Source organism: Malaya genurostris, chromosome 2 (assembly GCF_030247185.1).
Source record: "Malaya genurostris strain Urasoe2022 chromosome 2, Malgen_1.1, whole genome shotgun sequence".
NCBI classification, from domain to species: domain Eukaryota; kingdom Metazoa; phylum Arthropoda; class Insecta; order Diptera; family Culicidae; genus Malaya; species Malaya genurostris.
The window spans coordinates 191,840,789-191,862,303 of NC_080571.1; the positions used below are offsets into that span (position 1 = coordinate 191,840,789).

The 21,515-nt window shown below is 36.5% G+C and overlaps 1 protein-coding gene across 3 annotated transcripts in view; it reads left to right on the top strand.

The window, feature by feature from the left end:
* The window catches only part of LOC131432916 (probable 3',5'-cyclic phosphodiesterase pde-5), a 128,473-nt gene that overhangs the window by 45,761 nt on the left and 61,197 nt on the right, over positions 1–21,515 (top strand). The window contains exons 1-2 of one of the 3 annotated variants that reach the window (XM_058599505.1): positions 4,294–4,697; positions 5,022–5,275. The exons of 1 other annotated variant lie outside the window; for it this stretch is intronic. In XM_058599505.1, the coding sequence (XP_058455488.1) occupies positions 5,218–5,275 (58 nt within the window). In that variant the 5' untranslated portion in view covers positions 4,294–4,697; positions 5,022–5,217. Of the gene's footprint in view, positions 1–4,293; positions 5,276–21,515 lie in introns of those variants that run through there. One more of the 3 variants, XM_058599504.1, reaches the window with a different exon arrangement.

Here is a 21,515-nt window from a genome sequence, read left to right on the forward strand (position 1 = left end):
GTAGCACATCACTCTCTCCATCGTTGTTTTTACCAATCGTGTCAGCTTTGAAGTCAATAAATAGTTGATGCGTGGGTACGTTGTATTCACGACACTTCTGGAGCGAATATGTGATCCGTTGTGGTGTGGGCTCCAGTAAATCCCGCTTGGTACGGCCCTATGAATTCCTTAGCTATTGGTGATAGACAACAGCAAATGATTTGGGAGAGTACCTTACAGGCGGCGTTCAGCAATGTGATTGCGCGGTAATTGCAACAAACTAGCTTATCACCTTTTTTGTAGATGGGACATACCACTTCTTCCATCCATTTCTACGGTAGAATCTCGTCCTCTCAAATCTTAGAAATCATCCAATGCAGCGCTCTAGTCAGTGCCTCTCCTCCATGTTTGAGCAGCTCGCCTGGAAACTGGCCATTACCCGCAGCTTTGTTGTTCCTCAGCTTGCCGATCTCCTCACTTATCTCCCACAGATCAGGTGCAGGGAATCTGTCGCCGGTTGAGCGTGAACCCAGATTAATTCCTGTGTCGTTCTCTGTATCTTGTGCTTCGCCATTCAGATGCTCGTCATAGTACTGCTTCCACTTTGCCGATAACCTCACGTTCGTTCGTGAGAAGATTACCACTTTTATCTCTGCACATTTCGGCCTGTGACGTGTAGCCTCTATGTGAGCGGTTCACCTTCTCATAGAACTTACGTGTGTTATATGGGCGGTACACCGAGTTCTGTCTGTTCCGTGCCTGTCTGTATCGTTCCTCGTTCGCTCTCGTGCGGTGTTGCGGCATCCTCGACCTAGCAGCATTCTTCTCTTCGGGCAACTGCTGACATTTGCCGTCAAACCGGTCATTTCCTCGATTCAATAACCTCGTACCTAGTACGGTTTCAGCGATGCTACTCACAGCGGACCTTATATTCCTTCAGCCGCGCCAAGCTTCTCTTCTATTAGTATCACTAGTACGAACGCTACGTAGCTGCTCGAAATTGAGTCCCGGCTTTCCTGTGCGACGAGTGTTGTTCACCGTCGATAGTTTTGAGCGCATACAAACCTCGGCAAGGTCAGAATCAATGTTGGCACTGCGGTAAGTGCGGACATTGATGACGTCGGAGAAGAGTCGCCCGTCGATGAGAACGTGGTCGATTTGATTTTCTTCGATTTATAGTGTTGCTTAAGTGAAATTAAATTTCACCTCATTATAGGGCATCACGTTTCGTCAGTGTCCATTTTCGAAATATACAGTTTTATTTTAAATAATTGGCATGCCTGTATCTTCTCCATATAAAGACAGGTTCAAAGATTTTATCGTTGATACTAAATCACACTCATACTAGTATAAAGATGTGTTCCACATCAATACTTTCATTTTCGCATTGCGTTTGAGCCTTGACCGTTGTAATTGAATGAATTAGTGATGGAGCAAACTTTTTTCAACTTCCATTTTGAAGAACCCTCTTTTCTCTTTTGAATGGGCCCCCATAGTAAAGTAAGTTGTATTCACGACAAAATTAAATTTTCTAAGTATATCATAGGTTCATACACTCATCCGTTTAACATCTTACAAAACTAAAGTAAACGTTCTTGTCGGTTGACAAACCGACCGACCTAGAATCCGACTTTTGATCGGAGCTTCAGAGACCTTAGTGTTATATACCATTCGACTCAGCTCGACAATATCAGAAAATATCTGTGTGTGCGCGTGTGCATGTAAAGGGTATTTTTTGGGAGGTTTGTTGTTTCAATTGAGATTACTCTATAAGTTGTTTTGGCAATGTAAAGTGACATCTCTACTCAGTATCAATAAAATCAGTTTAAGTAAAAAGCTCAGCTGTATTAAAAACGTTTATAGAGCATTTCGTGACTATTATGGTGCACATAATCGTTCGTCTGAGACTACCATAAAGATCGTAATTATCAAATTTCAGTCTATAGTCTATATTTCAGATGCTTTCAGATCAAACCATCGACAATAATGAGAAGAGTACAGAAGAAAATGTTGTTGTACTTCAGTGCGGTCTATGGGCTGGTGGAATCATCGGTCCTTATTTCTTTAAAAATCAGGAAGAACGACGCGTTACCGTGATAGGAAATCAATACAGAACCATAATGAATGAATTTTGTCGTGAACACGACTTACTTTACTATGGGGCGCCTTTTCAAAATTTACCCTGTACAAGAATGGGCAGAACTTTATCGCGAATATCTCTTGATTTACTCAACCCAACAAAATATTTTTTTTACAAGCTATCAGAAATATGATCAATATGAAATATGATATGATGAATTTTAAACAGCGTGAGATAACCATAAATAACTGAAAAACAAAGTTTTCGAACACTTTTGGAAATAATGAGGAAAATTCATAACGCTTACTTGCTTTTTTCGCACCCGGACGACGGTTTTGAGGTAGTCAAGCAAATATCAGTTCCAATTGCCTACTAGATGAGTATAAAAGGTAAACTATGATTGAAAATCGTTCATTTCTTATAGTGCTTGAGACGGAACTGGATGTCGAGGTGAGGTTCTCCCACCAACATCAGTAACAACAAACCAAGTATAAAGCTTGAAACGTTCAGATCGTGCTTTCATTTGGATTTAGATCGTCGGGAGGAGCAGTCGGCAATGAAAACGCAGACCTTTTGCGAGGTACAAAATCTCAAATACACAGGTCGCAGAGCCAGTTTCCATTCAAAGAGAATCGATTGCATCATCCTGCTGTTGATCGTTTGCATTGGAGCGAAATACAACGAAAAATGGACAACAATGAGGAACATTATGCAAAATCAGCCCTTCTAGTGGTTCCAAATGTTATCATAAAAACTACAAAGATTGCTTCTTTGCAAATCGGAAATTAATACCTTCAGTGTACTGCAAATCTAAGATAATTTGATTAATTTTGTGCAATTTTCGCAGTGCCAAATTCGCAACAGTGTTTAATTTCGTTTATACCATAAAGAACTATGCTGGTTATTTGGTAATATTTAAATGTATGTCAGAATGTTTAACATAACTAATCTGTACTTTAGTTTAGGTGTATTGTTCCAAATTTTAGTAGTGAAAAAGTGGAAAGTTTGCACAATTCACACAGTCGATCAACTAATTCATATTCGGAAGTATAAATAAGGAGTGTCAGTTTTATTCGTATTCACGACATCCAGTTATGTCTCTTACATTACGTACCCTAACTTTTTGTTACCAAATCTTCAAGATGTGGATGGATATGGACAAAATGTGGTTTCAACAGAATGGCGCCACTCGTCATACTGCGGCCGAAACAATCGTCTTATTGAAAGAACATTTCAACAAAATTATTTCGAGAAATGGACCGGTGAGTTGGCCTTCGCGTACGTGTGATTTGACGCCACTCGATTATTTTTTGTGGGTATACGTGAAGTCATTGGTTTTGTTTGGTTGCTACTACCAGCAAAAATTTATGCTGTAAAAATTAAATGACTGACACTTCTGATTTCGGAGATATGATTGTAGAAATGACGTAACTGACAAACCGCTCTTTTTCAAATCACTTACTATTCTCGGAGGTGGTATAATCAATTTTAACAAGCTTAGGCTCATTTGAAAGATACTATTAGTTTATTGATCAAGTTCGATGACAACTAGCTAACTGTGCCTAACTTTCGTATCTGTAGATATAATCACATGAGTAACGCAACCGACAAAGAGAACTATTTTCTTTTAAGACTGTGTGAATGTCAAGAGATGCATAATCACACCACTAGGTGTGATTGAAAATAGGTTTTCCTTCTGTCGAAATATTGAACGAATTATAAAGACGTCAAAAATGCACTGAAGTGATCTTGATTTTAATTAAACAATAAATTAATTCACATACTTTATGTTTCATCTTCGACTCGTCAGTACATATCAGTTTATGTTGAACAGTTATGTGACCCAGCAGTTCAACATAAACCGCTAGGCAGACATAGAACAAATTAATTATTTTCTCAAAAAGTGACCCCCTTAAGTGCAGAAGGAGATACTCATCATGCACACCACGAATTACACACTAAATGTTCTATTTATTCACTCAAAGGGAATATATACAACTTGTGATCTGGCGTATCCTCGTAATCACGAACACCATTACATAAGACACTTGTTGCTACAATAGAAAATCTACTCATAGGAACAAATAAACCAGACGAATATTACTTGGAAGTATTGAAATATCTACCGAATTTTAAATGTATCTCATATATACTCTCTCCTCCGCATCGCGAAATATTTCCCCTAAATCACTACATTTTCCATTCCACTCAGTATTGTAGATGAAGAAGCTAAACAATGGGAAGTGGGGTAGATCGGCGATAGCGAATTCCAACCCCAATCGAAAAAATACGATTCAGTATGATTTTTGGTACGACGCTGTATTGTGCTCTTTTACTTCGCAGGGACACGCATATGAGCAAGCAGCAGTTAAATGAGATATTATTGCACAGACGCCGTATCTGGAATAGAGATGTTGTCATTTTGTCATCAATAGATAAGCTTTAGTAGTAGCAGTGAAGTGTAAAATAAAACTGATAACTTCATTGAACTTTCAATGAAAACAAATTACACCTAGTGTATCTGTAAGAAGTCGGTAAATTTAAGATTGAATGAACAATACAGTAAACGGATAATGGAAATGGAGTTTATTTTATCCACGCATCACAAAATGTGAATTTTATTAGTTTTCAATCACAGGTGAAATTAAAAATAATAAAATCAGCTGGTTCTGGATAAAGTTCATTGATAAATGATGTATTATGTGTTTATGTTATTGGTGTAGGAGTGATAACAGCAGTTGTGAAAGAACAATTTACTGCAATCCTTAACTGAAATTTTCACTGCTATGATAAAAATTTACAAATGAAAAACCATTTGCACTTAATTGATTTTCATAAAAACTAATTATCTATCAGTCGTTACTATGCAATTATAGATTAAATTTACAAAACCTCAAAATCGAGGAAACAATAAAACTAATGATTAGGATCAACTCTTTTTCCAAATTATGTGTTCATATAGTGATGCTTTATGAAGTGGTTTCGCCGCAAGCATATCGTAGAGCCATAACGAAACGAAAAAATATACTCAATCGTTAATATTTTCGTAAATAATTGTAAGTGTCGCGTAAGAAAAAACTGTCTTGAATGAAAATACGATGCCATCACTATATAGAAAAAGTAACGGACTACTATTATATACAAAACACACAATTTAGATGGAAATTTTAACACGAGTAGCCGGCAGCTTCGCTGGTTTTTGGAGGAGTCGAAGACGTAAGTAGGCCTTGAATTATATTGTTGCATAGCGGACATTTGTGATAGTCAGCTACATTTCTGATGGTCAGTGATAGTTCAAAACAATCTAACAAATGTGGCGGCAGTTAATTGAACCATTCCGTCAACTTGATATTTTAAGATAATACACAAGATTATTAAGCGGCCCTACCTAATTGTAGACATTCAAGATTTTTCTAAACAAAAGTTTTATCGCTTTTCGTAGGATCTTTCTGCTATGTGAGTTTGGCAGTTGGCGTTTGCTGGAAAATATGAAAAAAACTTAAAATATCATTAGGCAGCTTCTCGATGTAAGCTTATGTTTCGAATAAATAAGCATTTCATGCCTACAAAACGTCTAATGATCGGTTGCTATTTAGCAACTAACTTTTAGCAGTGCTAATGGTCTCTTTTTACGGTATAACCATGCAGAGAAACAAATCCATTTCTATGATATACTTATTTTCTCATAACAGTCACTCTACGGACATTATGTCCAACCCTCGATTCAACAGTATGCGTCGATATAAAATATTGTTTTGAAGAATTATAACGATCATTAATACAAAATCGTTGGATAGGTCGAAAATGTTGTTTCCTGGTTGCTATTAGTTGAATAATTTCAGATGCAAATAATATTTCAATAATAATAATAATAGTAATACTAATAATAATAGTAATAATAATAATAATAATAATAATAATAATAATAATAATAATAATAATAATAATAATAATAATAATAATAATAATAATAATAATAACAATAATAATAATAATAATAATAATAATAATAATAATAATAATAATAATAATAATAATAATAATAATAATAATAATAATAATAATAATAATAATAATAATAATAATAATAATAATAATAATAATAATAATAATAATAATAATAATAATAATAATAATAATAATAATAATAATAATAATAATAATAATAATAATGATAATAATGATAATAAAAAAACCTGTTTTAATCCACCTAGTGGTGTTATGATGCCGTTCTCATAACATTATGAATATTGCTGTGAAATTCCCAAAAACAACTGTTCATTGAAAAGAAATAGGAAAGTTTGTTCGAACTTAATCTAAAAAAACTCTACAATTCCTGTTTACCCTCTAGTTCCAAATCCAGAAGTAATATCCACAACAAATTTAGAAATTCCGTATGAAACTGTAAGAATTTTTCTTTGAACCTATAAGTTTGTGAAAATCGATTTGGCCATCTTGAAGAAAAGTGAGTGAGATCTTTTCTGCAGTTTTAAATCACCAATTTCAGTTCATCCGAAACCGGATTCGATTGACCGGCATAGCCGAAGTTGGTTTCTTTTGTCAGCAACAAATATGACCTCCAAATTGGAACAGTTTTTAACCTAGTTAAACCTAGACTTATTATCTCAAGCTCTATTTCGATTAAACTAATTGAACGAAATCTCTCAAATGATGCGAACCTGCATTTCTGTTACTTCTGCGTATGTAAGTCAAGCTAAACAGCATGAATCAGCAGCCTAAAACATATAGTAGGATTGTTATTATTAATATTATTATTATTATTATTATTATTATTATTATTATTATTATTATTATTATTATTATTATTATTATTATTATTATTATTATTATTATTATTATTATTATTATTATTATTATTATTATTATTATTATTATTATTATTATTATTAATATTAGTGAAAACTGCATATAGGATCAAATAAATTTCTATTCATGAACATTTTTTAATTCATTCAGTCACACTTCTCATAAAATAGCGAAAATATTTATCAACCGCAGCACCGTCTTTTATCAATATCACACACTAGTAGCAGACATGGTTGTCAAATGGTGAGATAACTAAGCCCTCACAAGTTCCTATCTCATGCCTCCCCAAGCGTCTATGATGACATTTGGTCAATGTAACGGCGTCGACTGTGTGCTATCGCCTTCTGCGTCGTTAGTAGCAGAATGAAAAATGGTCCGAAATGGCTTGTAGGTTGAAGCCCATCCTAAAGTGTAATATTTATCATAGCATATTGCAACATGTGGTTCTGTTGTTTGTTGCATTATTTGCTATATATTGTATCATGTTATACTATGTTGTATGGTATTATGCTGCATTGCATTATATCATATTGTATTGTATTATATCATATTATATTATATAATTTTTTTCCATGAATACGTTTATTTCATAGACACTATGTATAAGTTTTTCTTCACCGTGGCATACACAATACATAGTACTTTAAACCTGATACATTTCGAATATCATATTAATATTTTGGTATTTATTAGTTAATCTAAACACTGTTTTTATCAAGAGATTTGCTATTATAAATTACATTAAATAAAATACATTCATTTTGTACATGATCTTATAACTATTTCAAGTTTGTTTGTATTATTTCATCACTTTTATTTAATATAAGATAGCTGGCTATTGGTTGAACTCATGGAAAGGAAAACAGTGTAACATAAAAAAAAGTTAAATTGGAACTCCAATGGACTTAATGCAATGATAAAGAAGTTTCATGAAAGGAAGGTCACGACAAGCAAGAATGTCGCAAACGGGGACATTGAATAGTCTACCTTGGGAACGCAAGGAATTTATTAGTTGAGATCTGACATCACGATACTCCACGCATGTCCAAACGACATGATCAATATCGCGATAAGCTTCGCCACAAGCACAATGATTAGTCTCGGAAAGTCCAATTCTAAGGGGATGTTTATCTATCGTGTAGTGATTGGACAGGAGTTTGCTATATAAACAGATGTAGGTTCGTGAAGCCGGAACATTATTGTCGAATATACCAAACCCAGTAGCCCCTTCAATTCGTGATCTGACCGTGTAAAATATTTTCTCAGAGTCAATATGCCTGAACTTACTTGTAAATATTTTTGGGATTTCCACCGAGCGGTATTCCACGCACTTCACACTGCATGGATGTGTCGAAAAATAGATTTGATTCAGGGACATTTAGGAGGGTGTCACGGATAGGAATATATCTTGAAGGGTTGATTTCCTGTGACATATGGTTAAAATATACTGTCATGAATCTTGATTGAGATTGAAGCTCAACTAGTCTTTCGAAGTTATTAATAACCAGGGGATTCAGTACTTCTCATCTTATTAGCAGTCGCGATGAAAGCTCCCAAAAACGATCTTTCAATGGAAGAATTCCCGCTAGAACTTTAAGACTCATTGTATGTGTCGAATGCATGCAGCCTAAAGCAGTTCGCAAACAACGATACCCAGATGAACAGCCGAAATGGACGAGTTATCTAAGGTGTCTTGCAATGGTTTTGGCAGATCAATAGCTTTGGGTCCAGTAACTGAAACCACACCATCATCTGCTAATTGTCTTAGTGTACATGGAGATACTAGACAGCTGTCAATGTCATTCACATAAAAATTATAGAGGATCAGACTGAGGCATGAGCCTTGCGGGAGATCCACGTAGCTAGTTCTGAATGTTGCCGAATCGCCATGTGAAAAATACATGCATTTCTCTGACAAACGGTTGTGCAAATAATTATTTATAACCGCTGGAAGTTCATGTTGGTGGAGCTTGTCTGAAAGAACATCAAAGGAAACTGAATCAAATGCTCCTTTAATGTCTAAAAATACAAATGCCATTTGTTGTTTTTGAGCGAAGGCAATTTGGATGTCAGATGAAAGTAATGCAAGGCAATCATTCCTTTATTTCTATGGAAGCCAAACTGAGTAACTGTCAACAAACCGTCGAAAAATAATATTTTCGAACAATTTTCTGATGCAGGACAACATTGCAATGGGTCTATATGAGTTGTAATTGGAAACTGGTTTCCCCGGCTTTTGATTTGTGATAACTTTCACTTACCTCCATACAGGTGGAACAATATTTTGCTCAAGAAACTTGTTCAACAATTCCAACAAACGTCTTTTTGCAAGGTCGGACAAATTCTTAACCAAGTTGAATTCAATTCTGTCCAACCCAGGAGCGTTATTGTTACAAGACATGAGTGCTATGGAAAATTCCATCATTGAAAAGGGGCTGTTAATGGAACCATTATTTGGAGAAGACTCCCTAATAATGCTATGCGTAGAAACAGAATCTGGACAAACTTCCTCGCAAAGTGAAATATCCATCGGCTCGAGTATTCCTCACTCTCATTTCCTACGTTACGATTCCTAGATCGTCTGGCCGTATTTCAAAGAGTGCTCATTAAGGTTTCTCTTGACAAACCTTCGACAAAATGTCTCCAATAGCTACATTTTTTGGCCCGAAGTATGCTCTTGTGCTTGGTTTCAAAATCAAGATTTTTTCAAAATTCCGAGGAGTTCCACCTCCTCGTTTTAAAAACGTCTTGAAATCATTTTGTTTCGCGTGTTTAGCATCTGAGCACTCTTTTTCCCACCAAGGGTTTGGAGGGCTTCTGTTAGGCGATTGACCAAGACATCGTTTGGCTTGTGCTGGTTCTGCGGCCTCCAGAATCGAACAAACGAGGAAGTCATATTCTTCAAGTGGGGGAAGCTCTGCCATTGAGTTCAAAGTACTTGAGATACTACTTTGGTATTTAATCCAGTCAACATTTTTTGTCAAATCATATGGAATATTAACTGAATTAGCAATGCCTTTGTTACTGCTAATTGAGATGATGATTGGTAAATGATCGCTACCGTGTAAATCAGGAAATACTTGCCAGGTGCAATCCAATCGAATTAAAGTTGAGAAAAGAGATAAATCTAATGCACTTGGACGTGCAGGTGGTCTTGGGATTCGTATCATGCTACCCATATTTAATACCGTCATGCTAAAATTGTCGCAAATATTATATGTTAAAGATAATCTGCTATCACTGTAAACGAAATCCCACATCATTCCGTGCGAATTGAAATCTCCTATTATCAAACGTGGATCAGGAGGGGCTTCGACAATTTTATTAAGCTGTCGCTGTCCAACTTGAGCTCTTGGATGAATATATACCGAAGCAATGCAAATGTCCTTTCCTTTAATGTTTATTTGACAAGCAACAACTTCTATACTAGAAGTCAAAGGAATGTTTAATCTATAAAAGGAATAACATTTCTTAATTCCTAAAAGCACTCCACCATATGGGGAGTCTCTATCGAGATGTATAATGTTAAAGTCATTAAAATTTAAGGCTATGTTTTATGTAAGCCATGTTTCGCACAAAGCATATACATCACATTTTTGACTATGCAACAAAACTTTAAATAAATCAAGTTTTGGCATGATGCTTCGACAATTCTACTGCAGGACAGTGATTGAATCATTCGCGGCGAATGATAAATTATCCATCAAATGATACAAAACCTGAGAGAACTGGCCATTGAGCTGATAACTGTTTCAAAAAAGTTCTAGCTATTGGAAGGAATGCCGTTATGATGGTCTTTAGAGGTTCAGAAATATTGAATGATGCGAAAATCCATTTTACAATTTCCGAAAATTTCAGTAATCCTGATGGTGGCTGTGAAACTTTTCTTGTGCTAGCTCCTGGATTGGTTTGAGAATTTGACAAACCAGGAGGTACAGTTTTTGGTTTTAAATTTGACTTTTTAGATTTAACACGGGAATCTTTTTTGAAGGTGTAATTTTAGGTGTCTTTTTTGGTATTTTGTGGTTTGTTAATCTCCTCTTAACAGACCCTTGAGGAGTGAAAAACAAGTATCTTTACTATTTCCGTCAGAGTCAGATTCCTCTGACTCCGCGAGATATGAAAAACCGTTTTCGGTTTCCAAAGAAGGGACATCAATGATCGTTTTAAGCATTTCTGCATATGTGCGCTTAGACCGTGCTTTAAAAGATAGCTTCATTTTGTCTTTACACCACTTGAATGCAGCGCATACCGGAAGATCATGAGGACTCTCCCAATAATAAACACTTAAACATCCGGTCATGAGGACTCTCCCAATAATAAACACATAAACAGATCCGGCAAATATTACACGAAACGAATCTATGGGACGATAAGACTTAATACCATCAACAATAGATGCTGAGTACAATTGATTGCACTCGAGTATCTTAACTCCATCAAGCATGGAGTTTTTAAAACGACTAACTCCATTTTAAATAAATCATCGGCTGTCAGACTTGCTTCAGTCACAACACCGTCAGTTTCCACCTCTTTCGATGGAATGTAAACATTATATTCAACAGCGAATAATTTACAGGTTACAATATCGTTTGCCTGTTTCAAACCGTTAACAACAACTCGAATTTGATCACTATTAACTTTAGAGATTTCTTCAACTTTTGAAAAGTGTTATGTCAATTCCTTTGTAATTTGAATCAAATTTAATACCTTTTCTTTTTTTCGAAAATAGACTATCCATGGCCGTTTGGTACCCTCTGGATAATGTTTAGCCCTTGGAGTACTTGAGATTTTACTAGTATCCGGAATCGGATTCGGATGATCTTCCATGTTATTACATTAACTGTTTCTTTTTTTTGTAAATTAATAACATCAAAATGAAAACTTATGTATAGCAAAATTTCAGTTATAAGAGAAATATAAAAATTCAATTAAATTAAATCTACCTTGTTGCTGTTGTCTCTGTTCCTCTATCGTAAAGAACGACGTGAAGCTCATCCAAAGATTTCCAATTGGCAGTCTTTTGGTATCGTCTTCTGTATTATATAATATTATAAGTATATGTATTGTGTGATATTGTATATTATATTATATTATATTATATTATATTATATTATATTATATTATATTATATTATATTATATTATATTATATTATATTATATTATATTATATTATATTATATTATATTATATTATATTATATTATATTATATTATATTATATTACATTATATTGTATTATGCTCAAATATGTCGTCAACGGAGAGGGGCAGGGAGTGCATCAGGGTATCTTACAAGTGAATGACTGGATGATGGAGTGAATTGCCAACCTGAGTCACGTGGGGAAAGCTTTGTGTTTCTCCCTGAAGGTCTGAAATGAGTAAGACGCACACTTCTAACAAACAAACCATCAGGCGGGTTTAAGCTGGTATAGCGAAAATCTTTATTATATGGTTGGATGTTCTTTTTCGACCCGGGTTGGTGGTTCATAGGACGCTGGTCTTACAAGCCAGTTGTCGTATGTTCGAGCCCCGACCTGGAAGGATTCTTAGTGTCAGTATGATCCATAGTACTAGCCATGCAATGATTCTGTACACTAAGAATCGGCTGCGAAGTCTGTTGAAACAGAAAGGCCAAATTCCACAAAAGGAATGTAATGCCAGGACTTTGCTTTATGTTCTTGCTGGAAGACGCCTGGTTCTCTAAACCCATTTAGGCTTTCTTGCAGCAGTTATATGAAAGCTATCTGATAATCAAATTCGGATCTACTGTAAGTCTACCCGGATACACTGGTAATGCCTAATGGTGGCTTAACACATACATACATACACATCACACACATCCGACATCCGTTTCGTTTTCTTTATACCGTGTGAAAAATAGAACAAAACACGCATCGTTCTGAAAAACAATTTAGAAAATTCATAACCTTTCATTTGATTCTTAGTTTGGGAAATTAGGCTGAGCCGTTTCAGAGGAAATTGAGTGCACACTTTTTCTCTAAATTCCACATATTACCATGTAACTCCATAACCGGAAGTCGGATCCAAATGAAAATCAATAGCAAACTATGGCGCCATAAGACCTTTTATTTGAATCTTAGTTTGTGAAAATCGGTTCAGCCATCTAAAAAATAATGAGTGCATATTTTTTCTAGCAAGAACACCCAACCATATAATAAAGAATTTCGCTATACCAGCTTAAACCCGCCTGATGGTTTGTTTGTTAGAAGGGTGCGTCTTACTCATTTCAGACCTTCAGGGAGAAACACAAAGCTTCCCCCACGTGACTCAGGTTGGCAATTCACTCCATCATCCAGTCATTCACTTGTAAGATACCCTGATGCACTCCCTGCCCCTCTCCGTTGACGATATATTTTAGCATAATATAATATAATATAATATAATATAATATAATATAATATAATATAATATAATAGAATATAATATAATATAATATAATATAACATAATATAATATAATATAACATAATATAATACAATATCACACAATACATATACTTATAATATTATATAATACAGAAGACGATACCAAAAGACTGCCAATTGGAAATCTTTGGATGAGCTTCACGTCGTTCTTTACGATAGAGGAACAGAGACAACAGCAACAAGGTAGATTTAATTAAATTGAATTTTTATATTCTCTTATAACTGAAATTTTACTATACATAAGTTTTCATTTTGATGTTATTAATTTACAGTTAATGTAATGGATGATCTCATGGAAGATCATCCGAATCCGATTCCTGATACTAGTAAAATCTCAAGATCTCCAAGGGCTAAACATTATCCAGAGGGTACCAAAAGGGCATGGATAGTCTATTTTCGAAAAAAAAGAAAAGATATTAAATTTGATTCAAATTACAAAGGAATTGACATAACACTTTTCAAAAGTTGAAGAAATCTCTAAAGTTAATAGTGGTCAAATTCGAGTTGTTGTTAACGGTTTGAAACAGGCAAACGATATTGTAACCTGTAAATTATTCGCTGTTGAATATAAAGTTTACATTCCATCGAAAGAGGTGGAAACTGACGGTGTTGTGACTGAAGCAAGTCTGACAGCCGATGATTTATTCAAAATGGAGTTACTCGTTTTAAAAACTCCATGCTTGATGGAGTTAAGATACTCGAGTGCAATCAATTGTACTCAGCATCTATTGTTGATGGTATTAAGTCTTATCGTCCCATAGATTCGTTTCGTGTAATATTTGCCGGATCTGCGTTGCCTAGCCATGTCTATGTGTTTATTATTGGGAGAGTCCTCATGATTTTCCGGTATGCGCTGCATTCAAGTGGTGTAAAGACAAAATGAAGCTATCTTTTAAAGCACGGTCTAAGCGCACATATGCAGAAATGCTTAAAACGATCATTGATGTCCCTTCTTTGGAAACCGAAAACGGTTTTTCATATCTTGCGGAGTCAGAGGAATCTGACTCTGGTGGAAATAGTAAAGATACCTCGTTTTTCACTCCTTAAGGGTCTGTTAAGAGGAGATTAACAAACCACAAAATACCAAAAAAGACACCTAAAATTACACCTTCAAAAAAGATTCCCGTGTTAAATCTAAAAAGTCAAATTCAAAACCAACAACTGTGCCTCCTGGTTTGTCAAATTCTCAAACCAATCCAGGAACTAGCACAAGAAAAGACAATAATTCAGTGGGCTCCGTTTCACAGCCACCATCAGGATTACTGAAGTTTTCAGAAATTGTAAAATGGATTTTCGCAGCATTCAATATTTCTGAACCTCTAAAGACCATCATAACGACATTCCTTCCAATAGCTAGAACTTTTTTGAAACAGTTATCAGCTCAATGGCCAGTTCTCTCAGGTTTTGTATCATTTGATGGATAATTTATCATCCGCCGCGAATGATTTAATCACTGTCCTGCAGTGGAATTGTCGAAGCATCATGCCAAAACTTGATTCATTTAAAGTTTTGTTGCATAGTCAAAAATGTGATGTATTTGCTTTGTGCGAAACATAGCTTACATCAAACATAGCCTTAAATTTTAATGACTTTAACATTATACGTCTCGATAGAGACTCTCCGTATGGTGGAGTGCTTTTAGGAATTAAGAAATGTTATTCCTTTTATAGATTAAGCATTCCTTAGACTTCTAGTATAGAAGTTGTTGCTTGTCAAATAAACATTAAAGGAATCGACATTTGCATTGCTTCGGTATATATTCCTCCAAAAGCTCATTTGGACAGCGACAGCTTAATAAAATTGTCGAAGCCCTTCCTGTTCCTCGTTTGATAATAGGAGATTTCAATTCGCACGGAATGATGTGGGGTTCCGTTTACAATAATAGCAGATGTTCTTTAATATATAATATTTGCGACAATTTTAGCATGACGGTATTAAGTATGGGTAGCATAACACGGATCCCAAGACCTTCCGCACGTCCAAGTGCATTAGATTTATCTCTTTGCTCGACTTCAAATCGACTATATTGCACCTGGAAAGTATTTCCTGATTTACACGATAGTGATCATTTACCAATCATCATCTCAATTAGCAGTAACAAAGGCTAATTCAGTTAATATTCCATATGATTTGACAAAAAATGTTGACTGGATTAAATACCAAAGTAATATCTCAAGTACTTTGAACTCAATGGCAGAGCTCCTCCACTTTTAGAAACCAAGTACAAAAGCATACTTCGAGCCAAGAAATGAAACTTTTGGAGACGAAGGTTTGTCGAGAGAAACCTCAATGAGCACTCTTTGGAATACGGCCAGACGAATGAGGAATCGTAACGTAGGAAATGAAAGTGAGGAATACTCGCACCGATGGATATTTCACTTTGCGAGGAAAGTTTGTCCAGATTCTGTTCCAACGCATAGCATTATTAGGGAGTCTTCTCCAAATAATGGTTCCATTAACAGCCCCTTTTCAATGATGGAATTTTCCATAGCACTCATGTCATGTGACAATAAATCTCCTGGGTTGGACAGAATTAAATTCAACTTGGTGAAGAATCTGCCCGACCTTGCAAAAAGACGTTTGTTGGAATTGTTCAACAAGTTTCTTGAGTAAAATATTGTTCCACCTGACTAAAGGCAAGTGAAATTTACCGCGAATCAAAAGCCGGGGAAACCAGCTTCCAATCACAACTCATATAGACCCATTGCAAAGTAGTCCTGCATCAGAAAATTGTTCGAAAAAATTATTCTTCGACGTCTCGACACTTAGGTCGAGACGAACGGTTTGTTGTCAGATACTCAGTTTGGCTTCCGTAGAAATAAAGGGACGAATGATTGCCTTGCATTACTTTCGTCTGGCATCCAAATGGTCTTCGTTAAAAAACTACAAATGGCATCTGTATTTTTAGACATTAAAGGAGCATTTGATTCAGTTTCCATTGATGTTCTTTCAGACAAGCTCCATCAACATGGACTTCCAGCGATTATAAATAATTATTTGCACAACCGTTTGTCAGAGAAATGCATGTATTTTTCACATGGTTTATTGTCGTTTCGCTGCACACTCTCATATTATCAAACTGGAGCGAATTCAGTATCGTTGTTTGCGAATTGCTTTAGGCTCCATGCATTCTACACATACAATGAGTCTTGAAGTTCCATTGAAAGATCGTTTTTGGGAGCTATCATCGCGACTGCTAATAAGAGGTACTGAATCCCCTGATTATTAATAACTTCGTGAGGCTAGTTGAGCTTCAATCTCAGTACAGTATATTTTAACCATATGTCACAGGAAATCGACTCTTCAAGATATATTCCTATCCGTGACAGCCTCCTAAATGTCCCTAACTCAACTTTATTTTTCGACAGATCCATGCAGCGCGAAGTGCGTGGAATCCCAGAACACCTACGCTCGATGGAAATCCCAAAAATATTTACAAGTAAGTTCAGGCATATTGACTCTGAGAAAATATTTTACACGGACGGATCACGAATTAAAGAGGCTACTGGGTTTGGTATATTCAACCATAATGTTTCTGCTTCATTTAGGCTTCAAGAACCTGCATCTGTTTGTATAGCAGAGTTAGCAGCAGTTCAATATAGTTTGAGTGTAATCGTCACATTATCTCCAAACCATTATTTTCTCTTGAGTGATAGTCATATTGAATAATAATTATCAAATCACAATAGTTTGGGCCCCGGCTCATTGCTCTAGGCAATGAAAGAGCAGTTAGTTGAGCCAAACGTGGTGCTATTGAGGGTGAAATTAATGAGAGACCGATGGCTTTCAACGAATTCTATAGCGCGTCTCGCCAAAGAACACTTGCCAGCTTCTTGAGATAAAGATGATCTGGGTCGGTGGATGCACTCAATTATTCCTAAAATATCGACAAAGGCATGGTTCAGGGGACTGGATGTTAATAGGGACTTCATTCGTGTGATGTCCAATCACTACACGTTAGATGAACATCCCCTTCGAATTGGACTTTCCGAGACTAATCACTAATCAGGGCGACGGTTATGGGGATATTGATCATGTCGTTTGGACATGCGTGGAATATCGTGGAATAAATTCCTTGCATACCCAAGGTAGACTATTCAATGTCCCAGTTCGCGACATTCTTGCTTGTCGTGACCTTCCTTTCATGAAACTTCTTTATCATTTCAATAAGTCCATTGGAGTTACAATTTAAATTTTATTTTTCGTTAGACTGTTTTCCTTTCCATGAGTTCAACCAACAGCCAGCTATCTCAAAGACTGTTCCAGAAAGTATGGACGCACTTTGATTTCGCTGTAAATAATTCACAAGTGTTAGATATTCAAATTTTATTCGATATACTGATAATATTAGACTACAACAACAGAATATTATTCTCAACATTTGCTACTTAGCCATTGTAGACTAGCTGGCGCCAGTCCCGTACCCAGGATTTGGTTTCGGGAGGGGCCCAGAATGAAAAAATAATATTACTGAAAATTTTCTTAAGCAGATAATTTTCGGTGCGTTTTTAACAGACACCTTAAACTTTTACACTAAAACTATCATTAGTAGATATTTAAATAAAATTTGTGACTAAGGAGTGTATCGAAAAGTAGTTAGCAACATTGATTATTGAATAAAAAAGCGACAAAAAAAACATATTTTGACATCAGTTTTCGATATATTGTAGGAAAATTACATTTTTATGCATTTCGCTGATTATATTGAAGAAAATCCTAGGTTCTGTAAAACGCTCGCACTTTGGACTTGACATTCTTCATTAAATTATGCACAATTACTTTTGTGACTTTCCTGGTGGCAGCTGTCCAGTTTTTGTTTAGCTCCTGCATGTTTTGGGACACTGTACCATCCTTCCGAAAGTGCCGCTTGACAATTGCCCAATGCCTTTCAATTGGCCGTAGATCCGGGCAGTTCGGTGGTTTGATGTCCTTTTCCACGAATTGTACATTATTTTTGACAACCACTGTAGAACGGAGTTGGCGTAGTGGGATGAAGCCAAATCCGGCCAGAAGAGAGGAGGAGCCTTATGCTTTCTGTACAGTGGCAGCATTCTCTTCTTCAAACATTCTTCCTCGTACACCTTGGCGTTAATTGTGCCCTTCGTGAAGAAAATCGACGACCGCAAACCACAGGTACAAATTGCTTGCCAGACCAACACCTTCTGCCCAAACTTTTCCATCGCCACCGTGGTGTCCGCGTCGTCCAGGTCCTGGTACACCGATTTCGTTTAATATTGCGGTCCGGGCAGCGCTCGGGAGTCTTCCTTGACGTAGGTTTCGTCGTCTATCAGAATACATCCGTCTTTATTCTGTAGAATCCGGTTATACAGTTTTCGCGCTCTTGTTTTGGCTTGAACTTGCTGTACCAGTGACTTTTTCGACACCTTCTGTTCCAAACTTTGATCCGTTGAATCATCCCGATGCTGATGTTGAACTGCTTGGCCAAATCCCGCGTCGACGCCGATGGGTTTTTACCGATGTACTCAACCACTTTCAAGTCCCGGCCGGGCTGGCTGGGACCCGTTTTCCTACCAGATCGGGGCAAATCCTTCATGGAAAGGGTCTTACCGAACTTTTCGATAATATTTTTTACACTGGTGTGGTCCACTTTCACCCGTTTTGCAATTTCGTTGTACGTGACACCACTTTCTGAGCAAGTGTGCAGAATTTTCTTTCGCCTTTCCGGATCAATTCGACTCATCATTGGAACGATAAATGGTACCGAAACCAATCGATTGCGCAGCTGTTATTGACATGTAAACAAACATGTCACCGCAAAACACGCTGCAAAAAATTAAGCCATTTCAGAGTAATAACTGTTTGAATATTGCTAACTACTTATCGATACACTCCTTATGACCGAGAGAAAGTTATTATATTACATTTCTTAACGTTTAATGTTATGCCATTTCAATCCCACAGACCTTCTAAGGCTGTGAACCATTTCGCGGTTAATTTTAACTGTTGGTTAAAATCTGACACTTGAGTGGTTATTTTGTGTCTACTAGTTAAGTTTAATTAAAACTGCGGCCCATTTTAAATTTTGATGGATGGAAAGTTATTTGGGTTTATTTTGTACTGGAAATAATTTTGACTAAAAAATTGATATTAAAATTTTCTTTGCAAGATTTTTTTTCAGTGTCGGAAAATAACCATCGATCTGTCAAAACTAACCATGCTTTCGAGCAGGTTTATTTTTGACAACATCAAAATAACCGTTCGAGTGTTAACCAAAAGTTAAAATTAACCACGAAATGGTTCACAGCCTAAATGTCCATTTCTAGAGCAAAAAAAACCCCAGGACTTATTGGTTGATGGCCATACAAACTTACTTTAGCTATACAGGTTTCGGTATCAGTAGCGGTTCCGAAAGTAGCGGTCTAAAATTCCAAAATTCACATCGATTTCTCAGAGACTTCCTTTAGGTTTGGGAATAGATAACAGTTCGAGTAGACCAAATCAGGTGAACAAGGTGGATGGGCAATTAATTGGAGCACTAAATCGTTGATTTTAACTATGGTATTGATGCTCACGTGCTGCATGTAAGACCCTTTCACAGCGATTTCGGTCTTCAATCAATTTAGTACTCCAAAACTATACTATGACAATCCCAGAAAACAGGCATCATGATCTTTCCGACCCATTAAGCCTCCCTTCCAGGCACTCATGCCGCGACGACTTCAGTCCATTGTCGTTTAATCATTCATTTCTCTGGCGTATAATAATAGATCCAGCCAAACTTGTACTCGAAGTGCACTTGCGCTTGTCTTTTTAGTCCTAAACAAGTATGTGCGAGATCCAGCAACAGGATATCTTTCTAATTTGCAGAATCTTTTTTTTTTCAATTATAGATGTTTTAACCTTATGGTCATTCGCCTCTTCGGGGTAGAAAAACTTTCTGATCCTATGTTCGGGTTTGGGAATCGAACCCAGGCGGGCTGCGTGAAAGACATCGACTTACCCATCACGCTATACCCGTCCCCTTGCAGAATCTTGCTCAACTATGGTAAGCTTGCGCACTTTCATATTCCAGTCATCCAGAATAATTAAGTGTATTTTTATTATTGTCGTTCATTTGGCCCGTATTTAATTTTCATTTTATTTAGTTTTGACACTGTTCGCTTCGAATCAAACATTTTTTATTTCTGTTTCTCATTTCGGGAGGGGCCAGGGCCCCTCGGGCCACCCCTATGGGTACGTGCCTGGCTGGCGCACCTTCTTGCGAACGTTCCTTATTAAATTCCGTACAGACTTCTTGGCGACAAGTTTTGACACTTTTTTCCAATCTTTCTCGAACTGTTGAATGGTTTCTGCTGCCGAGACATGTTTCCTAAGATGTGCCTTCGTTAATGCCCAAAATTCCTCAATTGGTCGAAGTTGTGGGAAATTTGGTGGATTCATGTCTTTTGGGACGAAAGTGACATTTTTGGTAGTATACCATTCTACCATTGATTTCGAGTAGAGGCAAGAATCAAGATCTGGCCAGAAGACAACATGATCCTTGTGGCTTCGAATCATGGGTAGAAGTCGTTTTTGTAAACATTCCTTGGTGTATATTTCGCTGTTCATTGAAGCAGTGGTGATGAAGGGTTTCGAAATCTTACCGCAGCTAAAAAATTGCTTGCCAGACCATAGCTTTCTTACCAAATTTTTCAACTTCAATCGACGTCTCGGACTGGTTTAACACTTGCCCTTTTCGCGCCGTATAATATTGTGGTCCCGGCAAAGATTTAAATTCGAGTTTCACGTAGATTTCGTCGTCCATGATTATGCAGTTCAAATTTCCAGCAAGAATCGTATTGTACAGCTTTCGAACCCTCGGCCTGATCGATGCTTCTTGTTTCGGACTACGTTTTAATTGTTTCTGCTTCTTATAGGTTCGAAGATTCAAACGTTCTTTAGCACGAAGAACATTGACTTCGAAGTTCCCACTTTTTTGCCACAACCCGAACTGAAACTTACTTCTTTTGCTCGAACGTCTTCAGTATACGTTTATCCAACTGAAATAGAAATCGACAGATTCTGAACCATTGCGAAATGGCAGCGGTTTTTGGTTGTGTTCATATTTTCTGGAACAGTCTTTAATCAATATTTGGAATGATTGATACCATTATTTCGGAATTCTCTATGTAATTTGGCCATTTGTTTATTATTATTAGTATTATTTTTATAATGCTAAAA